This window comes from Rhincodon typus, chromosome 5 (assembly GCF_021869965.1).
Source record: "Rhincodon typus isolate 14 chromosome 5, sRhiTyp1.1, whole genome shotgun sequence".
In the NCBI taxonomy this organism is placed as follows: Eukaryota; Metazoa; Chordata; class Chondrichthyes; order Orectolobiformes; family Rhincodontidae; genus Rhincodon; species Rhincodon typus.
This window is the reverse complement of record NC_063336.1, coordinates 25,068,744-25,085,890: the sequence shown is the minus strand read 5'-3', so window position 1 is coordinate 25,085,890 and position 17,147 is coordinate 25,068,744. Positions and strand designations below refer to the sequence as shown.

Genomic DNA, 17,147 nt, shown 5'->3' with positions numbered 1-17,147 from the left:
GGTATTCGAAATACAAACGGATCAGCAATGACCATGTTGAATTTAGAGGCTGAATAGTCTGAAGTCCCAATTTCATATGTTCATGTAGTGATTGTGACAAGGTCAGCCAGCTGGAACCACTTCCACTTGACCACTTCAGCCACTTCCATCATTATCCTTTTGTCGACGCAAAACTCTGAACCCAAGTCTCATTAAGCTATGCAGTATTTTTAAATACTTAAGTGGATTTAAGCATCACTAACAACATCAGTATATGTTTCTAATTACTTTGAGAAGGTGGTGATCTGCCTTCTTCAACCATTTCTGTTACGTCATGTAGAATGGGAGCTCCAGAATTTTGACCCAGCGACAATGAATGAATGGCAATATAGCTCCATATCAGGATGCCATATGGTTGAAGAGGAATTTGAAGATCGTGGCATTCCTATGCATTCACTACCCATGTCCCCCAAGATGACTGAAGATGTATTTTAGAATGTGCTATCTAAGAAAGCTTGGCAAGTTACTGCAGTGCAATTTGTATGAGATGCAAACTGCTGGCTTTGTTTGCTAATGATGGAGGACGTGAATGTCTAAGACGCTGGATGGATTTGGCTACTTTGTCCTCAATTGCATTGATTTTCTTGAACGTTGGTGGAACTGCAGATGGGGATATCACAGCAAGTAATAATCCAGCAATTTCCCTGTTTGGTAATCTTCCTGGATGATCTACCTGTCTAGAGCTTTGTCTGAAATTAGTTACATCAGCATGACTGAAGATAAAACCTGGTTCTTTATACAACTCCAAACCATTATGGACAAGAATAAAGGAACTTACACTTTTCATGACATCAAAATGTACTGTCTCACTTTATTACTATTCAAGCACGTTTGCAGCATTGTCACTGCTGTAATGTTATTTTAATAATATTTGCAAACCTTTACATTTGAGTTTTTGATTTGTTTTACAGGCCCGATGAAATAAAGAATTATACATATCTTTAATTATGCTCATTATCAAAAGCTTTATTTTGTATCCTACTCAATTTTCTTCCTCTGCATCAGACTTGAAGTGGCAGCGATGAATATATGGTGATGAAAGATGCTTAATTTATTACTGGTTTTGGAGTTCTTATTTCAAAATATTAGTACATGGATGGTTATTACTTTTTGAAGGATTTTCTCTTAAAATAAACAAGAAAACAACATCAGGGAGTCTTTCGAAACAGTGAACTAATTCAGTATATGTCAGAGAAGAAGTGATAGCAAATCTCCTGTAGTCTTAATGAAAGGGTGTTGCTATAAAGTGGTGTTTAGAACAGGTAGAGTTAACATGTAAGGCCAATAGCTTTGCTTTCAGTTTAAATGCAATTTTCTTCTGAATTTCAAAATTTTCATTTGAGTTCAGAAGAATCCAATACAGGCGGTTCTGATATAACGTGATCATTCCATTCTCGTGCGATCTTGCATTATAAGAAAATCGCACAATAACCGCATCATTTGAAGTGGTGGGGATGGAATCGCGTTATAACCAATACAGGTAAGGAAAGTTCACATTCTACAAATAGCATTCTATAATTCTTCAATCACGTTAAAACCAATTCGCATTGAAGAAACATGCATTACATCAAAATCAACTGGATTGAGTTTAGAAGTCAGTTCACTTTCTCACCTAGAACAAGAATTCAGTGAAGTTAGCATAGTAGTAGAATAATTTATGAAACTTCCAAACCTGGAGAGTTTGATCACAAATCTCCAGATTATTAGAACTAAGAAAGTTTAAGCTGCCAGATTTGTGAAAAGTTCTCATTAGAAAGGACTCATTAAATTGTTTCCACAGTCCAATGGAAAGAACATGAAAGAAGTCAGTTAAGTGCTGAGTGTTTGAGATATGCAATGTAATTTCTCCAGACATAAGTCTTTGTAACTGATCATGTCAGGAAATGGGTTGAAACATTGCTTTGTCATGTGTTTTGAGATCATTCTACATGTCATTAATATTTGGATAAGCTAGTTTTCCTTTATAAACCTTTGTTCTGCTGTTAAAGATAAGTTACTGTCCTGAGTCAATATGACTCAGTGATGAGCCACCACGCTAACTACTTAAACAAAAACAACTATGAAGGCCAGATTTCATTCTGCGATCTGACTTCTCCAGTATTATCATCACCTGGAGTCAAAACAATATTAAATATTTCTTTGTTTGTATTCTGATCCGCAGAGCAAACTTTATATGGATGGATTCAGGAGTTTAAAAGAAGGAGAGCCTGTGGAATTCACCTTCAAAAAATCTTCCAAAGGCCTGGAGTCAATACGGGTAACAGGACCAGGAGGTACCCCTTGTTCAGGCAGTGAGAGACGGCCAAAAGGGAAGACTGTACAAAAGCGGAAGCCAAAGGGAGACCGGTAAAATTATTACTTGTGTTATTTGTAGTCAACTTGAGTGTGATATGATTTCTAAACTGTTGCACAATTAAATCATAAGTGTTGATTACAGCAATCCTCCTCTTTTGCTGAATTGCCTGCATACAAATCGGATATTCCCAATTTTCTTTCAGAGAAAAGAATTCTCTAGCTACACCAAGAAACTTGCACCATAATGCTGCTTTCATAGTTAGGTAATTCTGCAGAGTAATTAATGCCATTTTTATTCAGCTGATGTTTGCTCAGTTTCTTCACTCAGTGAATTCTGTTTGTTCTGTTCCAGCCAATTTCAATTTCTGGTTGTAAAATTTGCATGGAAAATTTCCCACTCGAGCTTAATGAGTTGTTTTGTATTTGGTTCCAACATGCCTTCTCCATGTCTCAGTGAGGATTCTTCAATCTAGCTTTTTTTGAAAAAAGCGCTCTTGCTGATTTGCCTGTTCACAGACAGCACAGTCTCTGCACACAGAAAATCACATAGGATCAGTTGTGAGATTAGTAGGAGTCTCCTCTGACATACTTGTAAAATGTCTCAGACCAAACGTATGTGAACTAAACAGAGAAAGATGTTCATTTGACAGAAGAAATTCTAGACGACCATCCTCCTGAATTGTAGCACTGTATTTATGTGTTGTCTGGGCAATTGGACTATGTTTGAAATGCTGTGGACCCTAATAAGGTTATGATGCTAGTACTGGACACCTGTGCACCTGCTGTTCTAATACAGTTACAACACTGGCATCTACCCAACAATGTGGCAAATTGTCCAGGTATGTCCTGTACACACAAGCAGGACAAATCCAATCCGGCCAATTACCACTCCATTAGTCCCCTCTCCATCATCAGTAAAGTGGTGGAAGGTGTCATCAACAGTGCTATCAAGCAGCGTATGCTCAGCAATAACCTGTTCAATGATGCCCAGTTTGGGTTCTGCCAGAGCCACTCAGCTCCAGTACAGCCTTGGTTCAAACCTGGACAAAAGAGCTGAATTCCAGAGGTGAGTTGAGAGTGACAGCCCTTGTCATCAAGGCTGCATTTGACTAAGTTTGGCATCAAGGAGACCTAGCAAAACTGGAATCAATGGGAATTGGAGGCAAATTCTTTGCTGATTGGAGTCAAACTTGACACACAGGAGGATAACTGTGGTTGTTAAAGGTCAGTCATCTCAGCTCCGGGACATCTCTGCAGGAGTTCCTCAGAGGAGTGTCCTAGGCCCAACTAGCTGCAGCTGCTTCAGCAATGACCTTCCCTCCATCATAAGGTCAGAAGTGGGGATGTTCGCTGATGATTGCACAATATTCAGCACCATTCGTGTCACCTCAGATACTGAAGCAGTCCATGTCCAAATGCAACAAGACCTGGACAATATCAAGGCTTGGGCTGACAAGTGGCGAGTAGCATTTGCATTTCATAATGCTAGGCAAAGACCACCTTCAATCAAAGACAATCTAACCACCGTTGCTTGACATTCAATGGTGTTACTCCAATATAAACATCCTAGGGGTTATCATTGACTAAAAACTCAAGTGGACTCACCATATAAATACAGTGGCAACAAGAGCAGGTCAGAGGCTAGTGATACTGCGGTGAGTAGCTCCCTTCTGACTCCCTGAAGCCTGTCCACCATCTACAAGGCACAAGTCAGGAGTGTGATGGAATACTCCCCACCTGCCTGGCTGATTTGATTTGTTTTGGTTTATTTATTGTCATGTGTACCTAAGTACAGTGAAAAGCTTTGATTATGAGCAATACAGGCAGTCATAGTAAGCAAAGACATATAGATCATACGATGAAAAAAAACTTATAGCATACAGGTTACGTTGCACAGGCCATGCACTAGGCAAGATCAACATTAGCAAGATCAGTACTATTCAAAGTTAGAGAGCCCATCCAACAGTCTAATAACAGCTGGGAAGAAGCTGTTCCTGAAGCTGCTGGTGTGTGTGTTCAAGCCTCTGTATTTACTGCCCGACGGAAGAGGTTGTAGGAGAGCAGTACCAGGGTGCGAAGCGTCTTTGATGATGTTGGCAGTCTTTCTGTGACAACGAGCCGTGTAAATGGAGTTCATGGATGGAAGGTTGAGTGCAGCTTCAACAACACTTGAGGCTTGACACCATTTAGATCAAAGTGGTCTGCTTGATTGGCACCATATCCACAAACATTCACTCCCTCCACCAATGATTAGTATCTACAGGAACAAAAACAAAGTTGCTGGAAAAGCTCAGCAGGTCTGGCAGCATCTGTGGAGGAGAAAACAGGGTTAACGTTTCGGGTCCGGTGACCCTTCCTCAGAACAGGATGCACTACAGAAACTCACCAAAGATCCTTAGCAACAGCTTCCAAGCCTGTGGCGACTTCCATCTAAAAGGACACAGATAGCAGATTCATGGGAATTACCACAGCCTGCAAGTTCCCCTCCAAGTCACTCACCATCCTGACTTGGAAATATATCAGTGTTTCTTCACTGTCACTGGGCAAAAATCCAAAGGACATTGCGGGTCACCCTACAGCACCTGGATGGCAGCAGTTCAGGAACGCAACTTACCACTACCCTCTCAAGGACAACGAGGGACAGGCAATAAATGCTGGCCAGCCAGCAATACCTATGTCCAATGAATGAGCAAAAACAATTGGTGTTCTTTTGACTTTCTTAAAATCTAGAGCTGATTGTTCCTTTTCAATGTCACCAGTATTTTATCTGGAATTAAGAGCTACTCTGTAACCGTTATCAATGGTCGTAAAATCTCGCCTGGTTCACTAATGTCCTTTCGGGTAGCAACCACCATCTTCACCTGATCTGGTCTACATGCGAGTCCAGAGTGACAACAATGTCATTGACCAGTAACTGCCCTCTGATATGTCCTAAAGAACCAATCAGTTCAAGCGTAGTTGAGGATTGGCAATTTGGCCTTGCCACTACTGCACGTCCCATGTTAAAATTTAAAAAAAATACCTCCTGATTCTTACGACTAAATATCTGTGAAACACCATGACAGTCAATCTGTTTTTATGGATCCTATAATGGATTTTTTTTAAAAAATCTTGAGACCTGGCCATACTTTTACTTTGATTCAAAGCCTTAAAAGTGTTGGAAGCTAGGACGTAATTGCCATTTTTTTAATACAGCTTTATATATCATGTAGTAATATTACTTTTCAGTCATAGAGCTGTACAGTGTGAAAACAGATCCTTCGGACCAACTCATCCATGCCAACCAGATTTCCGAAATAAATCTAGTCCCACTTGCCAGTATTTGGCCCATACCCTTCTGAGCCCTTCCTATTCATATACCCATCCAGATCCCTTTCAAATGTTATTATTGTACCAGCCTCCACCGCTTCCTCTGGCAGCTCATTCCGTATATGCACCACCCTCTGCATGAAAAAGTTGCCCCTTAGGTCCCTTTTAAATCTTACCCCTCTCACCTTAAACCTATGCTGTCTAGTTTTTGACTTCCCCATCCCAGGGAAAAGACCTTTGTCCATTTATCCTATCCATGCCTCTCCTGATTTTGTAAACATCTTATTAGGTCACCCCTCAGCCTCCGATGCTCCAGGTAAAATAGCCCCAGTCTATTCAGCCTCTCCCTATAGCTCAAACCCTCCAACCCTGGCAACATCCTTGTAAATATTTTCTGAACCCGTTCAAGTTTCACAACATCCTTCCTATAGCAGGGAGACCAGAACTGAATGCAGGACTCAAATAGTGGCCCTACCAATGTGTCCTGCAGAGCCGCAGCATGACCTCCCAACTCCTATACTCAATGCACTGATCAATAAAGGCAAGCCTACCAAATGACCTCTTCATTATCCTATCTACCTAGGACTCCACTTTCAAGGAACTATGAACCTTCACTTTTTGTTCAGCAACAATCCTCAGAACTTAAGTGTATAAGTCCTGCCCTGATTTGCCTTTCCAAAATGCAGCACCTCACATTTATCTAAATGAAACTCCATCTACCACTCCACAGCCCATTGGCCCATCTGTTCAAGATCCCATTGTACTCTGAGGTAATCATCTTCACTGTCCACTACACCTCCAATTTTGGTGTCATCTGCAAACTTACTGACATTACCTCCTATGTTCACATCCAAATCATTTACATAAATGACGAAAAGCAGTGGACCCAGTACCGATCCTTGTGGCACACCATTGGTCATAGGCCTCCAGTCTGAAAAGCAATCCTCCACCGTCACCTTCTGTCTTCTACCTTCAAGCCAGTATTCTCTGTATTCCATATGATCTAACCTTGCGAACCAGTCTACCATGAGGAGCCTTGTCGGATGCCTTACTGAAGTCCATATAGATCATGTGCACCGCTCTGCCCTCATCAATCCTCTTTGTTACTTCTCCAAAAACATGCGATCAAGTTAGTGAGACACAATTTCCCACACACAAAACGATGTTGACTATCCCTAATCAGTCCTTGCCTTCCCAGTACATGTAAATCCAGTCCCTCAGGATTCCCTCCAATAATTTGCCCACCCTGATGTCAGGGCCACTGAACTATAGTTCCCTGGATTTTCCTCACCACTATTGTTAAATGGTGGCACCATGTTAGCCAACCTCCAGTCTTCCGGCACCTCATCTGCAACTATTGATGATACAAATATCTCAGCAAGGGGCTCAGCAATCACTTCCCTAGCTCCCCACAGAGTTCTAGGATAGACCTGATCAAGTCCTAGGGATTTATCCACCTTTATGCATTTTAAGGAATCGAGCATCACCTCTATAATGTGGACATTTTTCAAGGCGTCGCTATTTATTTCCCCACGTTCTCTAACTTCCATATCCTTCTCCACAGGAAACACTGATGCAAAATACTCATCTAGTATCTCCCCAGTCTCCCTCAGTTCCACACATAGGCAGCATTGCTGATCTTTAAGGGGCCCTATCCTCTCTCTAGTTACTCTTTTGTCCTTAACATATTTGTAGAATCCCTTTGGATTCTCCTTAACCCTATTTGCCAAAGCTATCTCATGTCCCCTTTTAGCCCTCCTGATTTCTCTCTTAAGTATACTCCTACTGCCTTTATACTCTTCTAAGGATTCACTCGATCTCTGCTGACTGTGCCTGACATATGCTTCCTTTTTAGTCTTGAGCAAAACCTCAATTTCTCCAGTCATCCAGCATTTCCTACACTGATCAGCCTTGCTCTTCACCCTAACTGGAACATAATGCCACTGGACCTTTGTTATCTCATTTTTGAAGCTTCCCAAGTTCCAGCCATCCCTTTACCTGCAAATATCTGTCCCCAATCAACTTTTGAAATTTCTTGCCTAATACCATCAAAATTGGCCTTCCTCCAATTTAGACCTTTAACTTTTAGATCCAGTCTATCCTTTTCCTTCATTATTTTGTTTGTGGTCACTGGCCCTAATGTGCCCTGCCACTGACACTTCAGGCACCTGCCCTACCTTATTTTCCAAGAGAGGTTTTTGCACCTTCTCTAGTAGGTACATTCACATCCTGAATCAGAAAATTTTCTTGTACACACTTAACAAATTCCTCTTCATTGAAGCCCTTAAAACTATGGCAGTCCCAATCTATTTATTTTTCGTTACATCTTGTATCAATATTTGATCTTTTGCTTCCAGTGCTATGGTTTGCTCTGCTTTTCCAGGCTAAGATTGTGCCCATGTATACCTAATTGAAACAACAAATCTCTAAATGCAGAAATTTTCATAGTTGTTGTTCTCAATATTGTTATATCCCCATCAAGTCTCCCCTCAGCCTCCACTGTTCAAGGGAAAGCAACCTGAGTTTTTCTAGCCTTTCCTTATAGCTGATACCCTCTAATCTAGACAGCATCCTAGTAAACGTCTTCTGCACCATCTCCAAAGCCTCCACATCCTTCCTGTAATGTACATTACTGAATTGAACGCAGTACTCTAAATGTGGCCTAATCAAAGTCTTATAAATCTACAACATGACATCCTGACTCTTGTACTCAATTCCCTGACCAGTAAAGACAAGTATGCTATATGCCTTCTTTACCACCCTACCTACTTGTGCGTCCACTTCAAAAACCAAAATGAGTCAGATGAAAAATGCGTTGGGTCTATTTGTAAATGAAGTTCCACCTTCTGGATTGTTGTGTGAAGGGTAGCAATTTTAAGCTCTATCTTTGGGAAAATTGAGTAGTTAAGCAATGTGAGACGAGCACTGCCAAGTAAGAGCATATGTTGGGCTAGTTAGGACCCAAGTTATTATCTCCTTAGGAGAAATTCTGACAATTCCTAGTCTAGTGACACATTGAAAACAAATACCTTGCAATGTTCTGTACGAAATGATAGAATGACCTTTTTCTTCTTGTGGATTAGCCTGCCAGAAATGATTGTATTGTTTTAGAATGGAAAAAACAAAAAACTTAATCAAAAATTCCTGTGCCGTATTCATCTAGATCTGTGGACCATGAAGACAGACAGGAAAAGATACTTGTTCCAAGAAGCAAGTACTTGAGTCTAGATGCCTGACCTAAGAACACTGCCAAACACTGTTGAGTTAGTCAAAGAAAAAATGACTTGCATTCATACAGCACCTTCCATAACCTCACAATGTCTTGAAATACTTTACAGCCAATGTAATAGTTTTGATGTAAAGTAATTGTTGTGAGGGTGAAAAATGTGGCACCCTATTTGGAGCTCCCCAAAACAGTAATGAGATTATTTGTCTTGGTGACAGAAGTTGTAGGATAAACAATGGTCAAGATACCGGGGAGAACTCCAATGTTCTTTTTGAACTAGTTCTAGGGGATTGTTTTAGGTTTACCTGAGGGGGACAGAGGGAGTCTCAGTTTAGCATTTTATTACCCAATTCAATCAAAAATATAATCTGTGATGCAGGAAAGATGGAAATGCCTCACCATACTCCACCCCATCTATTCATTCTGTTTGTAACTGAGAGTAGCTCAATTGCCTGTTTTTCTCACCTCAACCTCAAGATGTTTGCTCATGTTTTAGCTCCTCTGACCCTTGCTCAACATACACGCACCCCAACCACTCCCCAAGCCAATTCATGTGTCAGCTCACAACAATGGTTCATCATATCCTCTATTGCCAGATCATGTCTCTCCCTCTCTCTTTTACCACTCCCCTCCACCCCGTTTCACCCAACCTCAAACAACCATCTCCAGTAGCACCTCAAAATTTCCTTGCTAACTCATGGCACTTCAATGTCCATGCAGCTACTGTGCAGTTTCTACAAAGCTAATGAACACTACAGTATCGATGCATGTGCGCTTTAAAAAAGCACTTTTATCATTAGCTGAATGTTTATTTACACCAGAACAAGAGATGTTAAGTGCTTATAACTTGAGATATTGATATTTAACAGGTCTGGATATTTGATATTTGTATGGCAACAATCTTTTTTTAAAGAAACTTATGGGTGTGCGTTTAACAGACCCACACATGCCATTGTTATTGTAGTGTTGATTAGTATGTACAGAGTGTATACTTATGAATGGGCATGGGAATGTTGCCTTGGAGGTTAAACAGTGCCATTTGGATAGGAAGAGGGCATAATTTGTTATGGTAGGGGCATGTAAGACATTATCTTGCAAAAGGTTCCCAAATCTGGACTATGGTCCACAGCTGCTCTAAGGGGGCCATGAAACTGGCCTGACAGTGGGGTGCTAGAAGATGAAATGGAGTGTGCCAGGTCAAGAGTAGGCCAGGCCAAGAGTGCATGGTGCAGGCTCCCTACTTAGACTTTTGTCCCATCAAAAATTTAGAGTCTTGGTGAATCAGGCCCAGCATTTTTAAATGGCTTCAGAAATTATGATTCCATGACAGTGTGGCCCAACATTTCCAATTGCAGATCTTTCATCAAGACTTTATGATACTACTGATGAATAGCTGATCTATCTAAGATGCCATCTTTCAAATGAGAGATTAAACCTTTCAACTGAAAATAAAAGATAGCATTATGAAGTGCACTAAAGTTATCCCAGATGTCCTAACCGATGTTCATTCCTCACCTGTTCTGGCTTTGCTGTTTGTGGGAGCTTGCAATGTGCAAATTGGTTCCTATGTTTCCATCATTACAACAGTAACTTTGCCCCACTCTTGACGTTAGAAGAGTCCGTGTTTACATCATTTGGTGTGACCATGGTTTTCTTTCCTTGGGCTATGTGAAAAGTGTTTCTGATTCCTGCACGTGATTTTCCCAATGGAATTCTAAACTCTGGAGTCAAGTTTAAATGGAGGAAGATGGGAAACGGTCACACATCTGTCATTTTTGCTGAAGTGGCTAACAATTGGCCAGAGATTAGGCTTACCATCCCAATGAGGACTGTGGTTGGGTTCTGCAGACTGGGACCAATCAGAAACATTTCAGGTGGAAAGTGTTGCCAGGATTATCATGGTGGGCAAGTGAGGTAGAAGACCCTGAAAATTGAAGTGCCCTTGGCCCCAGCCTTCATCTGAAACTTAAAATAATGGCCTTTGCTGTTGGCAGCGCAACTTTTTTCGGCAGATTGTGGCTGTGCTGAATCCAGGCAGAGATGCTAAGGATTCCTAATTCTGCTTGAATTATAACCAAGGATTCACAGCCCTCTGGACATAAAACCTTTTACTAATCTTGGTTTTAAATGGAGATACTCCCATAAGAGGAAATATCTTCTACATTCTCCATACCTAGTCTGTCAATACTCCTCAGGATCTTTGATGTTTCAACACAGTTGCATCTTAATTTTCAAAGATCTAGATATAAGCCTAGCCTGCCCAACAAGTCCTCATAGACAACCCTCTCATTCCTGGTATTAGTCTGGTAAACCTGTCTGAACTGCCTCCAAAATATATACATTCTTCCTTTCAATAAGGTGATCAACATTGTGCATGCTACTCCAGGAGCAGTCTGACCAGTGCCCTGAAGAGTAGAATGGAATGGAACAGCCTTTATTGTCATGTGCGCTCAATGAGTGCAGTGAAAAGTTTGTAATGTCCACTCTCTGCACCATCTTAAGTACAGAGTACCTAGGTGCAGATATTTTAACTGCTTATACCCCTCACATTGTCCCATGCCCTACCCATGCTGCAACAATACAATGGCTTTAAGAGCTGTATTTTGCCCTGTTTATTTTTAAAGAGAGGTTTAAGACAGAGGTGATGAGCTGTCTATTTGGAAAGCCAGTAAACAGCTTGAGAGGCCTTGTGTTTTATTTTTAAAAAGATGGAACAATAGACGCAGCCTGATTGGGTGGGGTCAAGCTCCCACAGAACCAGGAATTTTAGTTTTAGGTTTTCAGCAGCTTTTGTTGTTGGGGTCTCAGGAAACTACAGTTCATCTCTCCCTGCTGTACTCTCTCAGAGGTTTCTCTTGATTTTTTTTTTCCTGGCCTGCTAAAATTGCATGTGAGACAGTCTATTTTTGACAATGCTAAGGGTGTGTTTATAGGATGTTATTATGTTGGAACAGTTAATTAGTAATTATAACTGTATCTAGTGTTAATGTGTTAAGCATTTAGATAGCATTACAGCTCAGCCATTTTTTTTATTTTTTTTCTTTTGTTGTATTTTAACTATAGTGTATGAATAAATTGTGTTTTGTTTAACATAAAGTAGTTTGACCAATTGAATTGCATCAAGAGCGCAACGCCTTAGGTTTACCATTAAATTAAGAAAAGTTAGGGTCGAGGCTACCATCTTTATACATAGTGAGGGGCTTTGGTCTGGTACATAACAATGCTAGCCAATGCAACCTCATGTCCTGTATCCTCCCCAGAATAGAATTCTTTGTGCAAAAATGTATACCTCATTCCCAATCACATTTATACGATGAATGCTCACCTCCATTCACCATCGTTACACCTACTATGTTGAACTCATTTTGTATCCAACATGGACCTCAGGACCCATATTTAAATGAGATTAAATAACATTCTATTAAATAAAGGTCGAAGTGTTTACTGTAGACTTCACTATACTGACAAACCAGCTTTAATTGGTTAAAAAAGTTACTACATTTATATTTCTGCAAATGTATAATGGGTTATAAGAACAAAGCTATCACTCAAGTGTACAATCACTTCTAACAACATGCGTTCACTTCATGGAATCCATAATTGTTCATCGCTTCAATCAAACTTTCAAAATGACTGGCATCCTACTGTGTTAATGGTTGGTTGTGAAATCAGTCATGTGGTGCATATCTAATAATGGAAACCTTTCTATTGATGTCAACAGGGGTAAATAACAAGCAATGTTGTGTTTTAAAGAGCAGGATTTTTAAATGGTTTAGCAGTTGCCTCTGTCAGGCACTTTTGGGAGGTCCATTTGACATTTGCATTTGACATTATTGACAGTTGGTTTTGGTGAGTCTGATGATATTTATAGTGAGCCTGACAATTTATTTAACAAAAATCATTCTTTAAAACATTTGGAAAGTATCCACAAGTATGGATAACAATTCAAAGTTTCACTAACTTCCCCCAAAGTTTCCCAGGACCATATAGAAAGGGTTCCCTTCCCCTGCCAGGCTAGTCAGAGAAATCCGCAAAGATAAGACTTGCTATATTTGTGCACACTCCTCACACTCATGAGCTACCAAACTCACGAGAGTGGAGGCAGCGATTCTGTCGGTAGCAAACTGTGCTGTCAACCATGCGTCACAAACCACAACCTGATCCCGTTCTCACATTTGCGAAAATGGGAAATGCTATGCAGTGGGGTAAGTCTTGCAATTTCCAGAGTAATCTGCTGTTTTCTCCATTCATTGCAAAAATACTAGGCCCAAGTAAATATCAAACAATAAAACAAAAACAGAAAGTGATGGAGAAACTCAGCAGGTTTTGTGGCATCGGTGGAGAGAGAAACAGAATCCATGTTTCTTGTCTGATATGACTGCTTAGATTTCAGATTTCCAATTTTCCAGCAACCACAGTATTTTGCTTTTACTAGAATAAATACCATACAGCTGAATTTAAAGAGCACTGGAAGATTTCTGTGATCCTTAGAAGTATCAGTTGTTTCTGAAACATTGATGAATTATGCATCTCTGACTCTGAATTCTTTCAGGTAATTGGCATGGCAACAACTGTGGGACTATTACGGAGTACATGCTTAAAACTCTGTGCAGCTTAAAAAAAAGTTATTTATGCAGTCCCAATCATTTGTTAGCCTCTTGTTGTATGTTTATCTTATTTGTTTTTCAAAAATAAATGTTGATGTAAGCATATAGAGTATAACTCAGTGACATTTGAGAGTTGTAATTAAAATGTCACAGTAACATGGTGCAAACCTTTTCCTGTCTCAGGTTGATCTAAAGAGACTAGATGCTGACATTTTAAAAGATACTGCTGCTCAGAATTGAAACTGATGGGAGAGTTTGTGCTGTCAGATGAAAAGGTCTACTTTTAAATGTTTTTTAAGACTCCAGCTATCATGAGATGACGGAACTGGACCTTACAGGCCAGGAATGTCCGTGTTTGCCAGCCTCCAGCTTGTTTCCCAAATTTAACCAAAGTCAGACTTCTTTGCTGTCAGAACCGTTGGTTGACAAGTCCCCAAAAATTGAAACACTTGAGGCTGCCAACTTTGTTTTGACCTGTACCCATCACAGGATCTCTGGCACGGATTGTTCAGTACATCCACCCTCCCAGTGTACTGCCTTACCACGCACCTTTCCACTCCAAATCCATAGATGATTCATCCTAGGCATTTGAAGGCATAAACCACATCTGTGGCAGTAAAAGTCATGTGTTTAGCATGTTCAATACACCTGATGGAACCCTTAGTCATATTTTCCAAGAGAAATTTTAGACCATAAGATATAGGAGCAGATAGACTATTTGGCTCATCAAGTCTCCTCTGCCATTCACTCATGGCTCATATGTTTGTCAACCCCATTCTCCTCCCTTCTCCCCATAAACTTTGATCACCTTACTCATCAAGAACCCATTTATCTCTGTCTTAAATACATTCAATGACTTGGCCACCACAGCCTTCTGTGGCAATGTTTCAATGTTTTACATAGATTCATCACCCTGTACTGAAGAAATTCCTCCTCATCTCTGTTCTAAAGAATCAACCCTTCACTCTAGGATTGTGTCCCCAGGTGCTAGTCTGTCCTTCCAGTGGAAGCATCTTCTCCACATCCATTCTATCCAGGCCTCATTGAAAGTTCAGTGAAGTTCCCCCTCATCCTTCTAAATTCCATCCAGTACAGACACAAAGTCCTCAACTAACTCCTCATATGACAAGCTCTTCATTGCTGGGATCATTCATACAAACCTCCTCTGGACCCACTCCATCACCAGCACATCCTTCCTTAGTCCCAGGGCAATTAGGTATTGGCTCCTGGGTTGCTTAAAGCAAAGTCCTGGAGATTAATATTTAATGTTTGCAGACTCCAGGACAAACTCCAGGCGGTTGGCAACTCTAATCCCACTGTTTTTCGGAGAGGAGAGAGTGGGGATGGGTCGATGAACTTGGTATTTGGAAAAGTGGAAAGGAAATGTTGGCCAAAACGGACCTGACTATAATACGGCCACCTCTTGTTAAACCTTCCCAACCAACTCAGCCAACCCCTCCAACCAAATATCACACACTCTCTCTCTCTCTCTAGACAACCACTGCAATTGTCTGGATGCTTTAGGTGCATTCCAGTGAAGTGATTGAAGTTACTTTAGGGCACTCAAGGGCTGACTTTGCACCGCAGGCAGCTGGATAGGCTGGGAGTTTTTCCCTGGAGTGTCAGCGGCCGAGGTGTGACCTCATAGAAGTTTATAAAATTATGAGAGGGTGTTGGACCAAACTGCTGTTTCCATGCTGCTGACTCTATGACTCTATAAATTGTGCTAGGTACAAGCTTCAGCTACAAAGGATTGAAGAATCAATCAGTAAAGGAGAATGAATGCTTAAGTAAAACCCACCAACTATTGGCATAAAGCACATGCCAATTCCTTTTACTATGAAAAGCCAAAGAGAGTACTTTGGACTGAAAATGATCCATTTGTGCCATTGATTTTGCAACTATTTTGCATGGGGGTGGGTTTCTTATAAATATTCACATTCTTGAAGGAACAAACCACTCGCCCACACGTACCCCCACCCAGTTCCATCCCCAACTACCAAATGTCGTGTTTTCCTTTTGATAACTGACAATGTTATCATTGGGGAACACATTTTTACTGGCATCCAGTGACAGAAATAATGTGCTAGTTATCAACAAAAGCAGAATGATACAATCGTCTGATAACAGTGCTCTCACCATGCTGCCCTTTTGTCTTGCACTGTTATCAGGTCTGTCTTTTAACAATCATCTCCTCGTCCCCTAATCTCCTTAAAACTCATTGTATTTACGTGGCCTGTCTCTCTTTCTCTCTCTCTCTCTCTCTCTCCTCAAACATCCCCCTGCCGTACAACCCCCTTCACTTGTTCTACTTTCTCTTATAAGCTATTTATCTGTAATGTCCTCCAGTTCTGACCGAGATGCTGCTTGACCTGCTGATTACTTTTTAGAATCTTTTTCTCCTTAGATTTTCAAGATCTGCAGAAATTTCTTTTTACACAGTATGTGGGTGTAGGAGTACAGACAGTCTGGATGTGCTATTTGGCAACCTCAAGAAACACCAACTCCGTTCTTAGTTTAAAAACTTATTTTGCAGTTTAAAAAATTGCTGAGAAACACTATATTAGTGGTACAGCGTTGCTGGCCATGATGTCATGTCTAAAGTTACTTCCAGCCTATATGATTAAACTGATGCCCCTGAAAATCAGATACCTTGGATTGCTGTTAATGACGTTAGTTTAGAAATCACACTTAGTCCAATGTCTTTTTATCCCCTTTTCTGTATTCAAGGTAACCAATGGTACAAGGTGGTCTGTTGACAATTCTGCTAGTTATTAACATTTCAGAGGGCCTACAAGATGAATAGTTAATGTGATTACTAGTGATTTGGATAGAACAAAATTAAATGATAAATATGGAAAAAATAGACTGAGTCAAGTGACCTTTAATCACTGAAGTACAGAAGATAATTTATTTTGACTGGAAACCAAAACAAAAGTAAGCCATCTGGTCTAAGGACATTTGACTATTTTTTGGAGCAATATGAAATGTTTATTAATCATTGTTGATTTCTGATGGTCAGTACAATATCCCATGTTCCAGCTTATTGTTGACAGGGAAGGTACCTGGGAGAGAATTAATATCTATGTTTGGATTATATATCAATAAATATCAATTTAGCAAATGACCTCACCTGCCTAATGGGAGGACAGTGAGAATTTGAGCACTTCGGCCAGTTGGGTTTCTTTCGGATTAGGAAGATGAAAACATAATATCTAGTCCACCACTAGCCCAGGCTAAAACTCTGGGGGATAGATTCAGGTTATACTGCGGCAGCTGCTGAGATTTTAGTTATTTTAATAAAATTTGGAATTGATAATTCAGTGTTTGTAACCATGATGACATTACTGATTGTTGTGACCACCCACCTGGTTCAATAATACCCTGGAAATCTGTAATTGTTACTTGGTCTGATCTACATGTGACTTCAGATCCACAGCTATGCCTTTATTAAGTTCGATCTGAAATGCCTAAGCTAGCCTCTCAGTTCAAGGGCAATTAGGAATAGGTGATAAATGCTGACCTTGCCAGTGACCTCCAAATCATGAAAAAAAAATGAATATGGAAGTATCTAAACCTGTGTTATAAAAGTAACCTCAGGATTTTGTTTGTATTGTGGGAGTCCCTGCAGAAGGTGAATGAGGAGCAGTTTGGATTTTCCCGTGTTGAGG

General features: G+C 40.5%; 1 protein-coding gene across 1 annotated transcript in view; it reads left to right on the top strand.

Annotated features, from left to right (window-relative positions):
* Positions 1 to 351: 351 nt before the first annotated feature.
* LOC109911614 (protein lin-28 homolog B) overlaps positions 352 to 17,147 on the top strand; it is an 87,893-nt gene continuing 71,097 nt past the window's right edge. Inside the window, exons 1-2 of the mRNA XM_048596703.1 lie at positions 352 to 465; positions 2,201 to 2,385. Coding sequence (XP_048452660.1) covers positions 352 to 465; positions 2,201 to 2,385 — 299 coding nt within the window. The remainder of the gene's footprint in view (positions 466 to 2,200; positions 2,386 to 17,147) is intronic.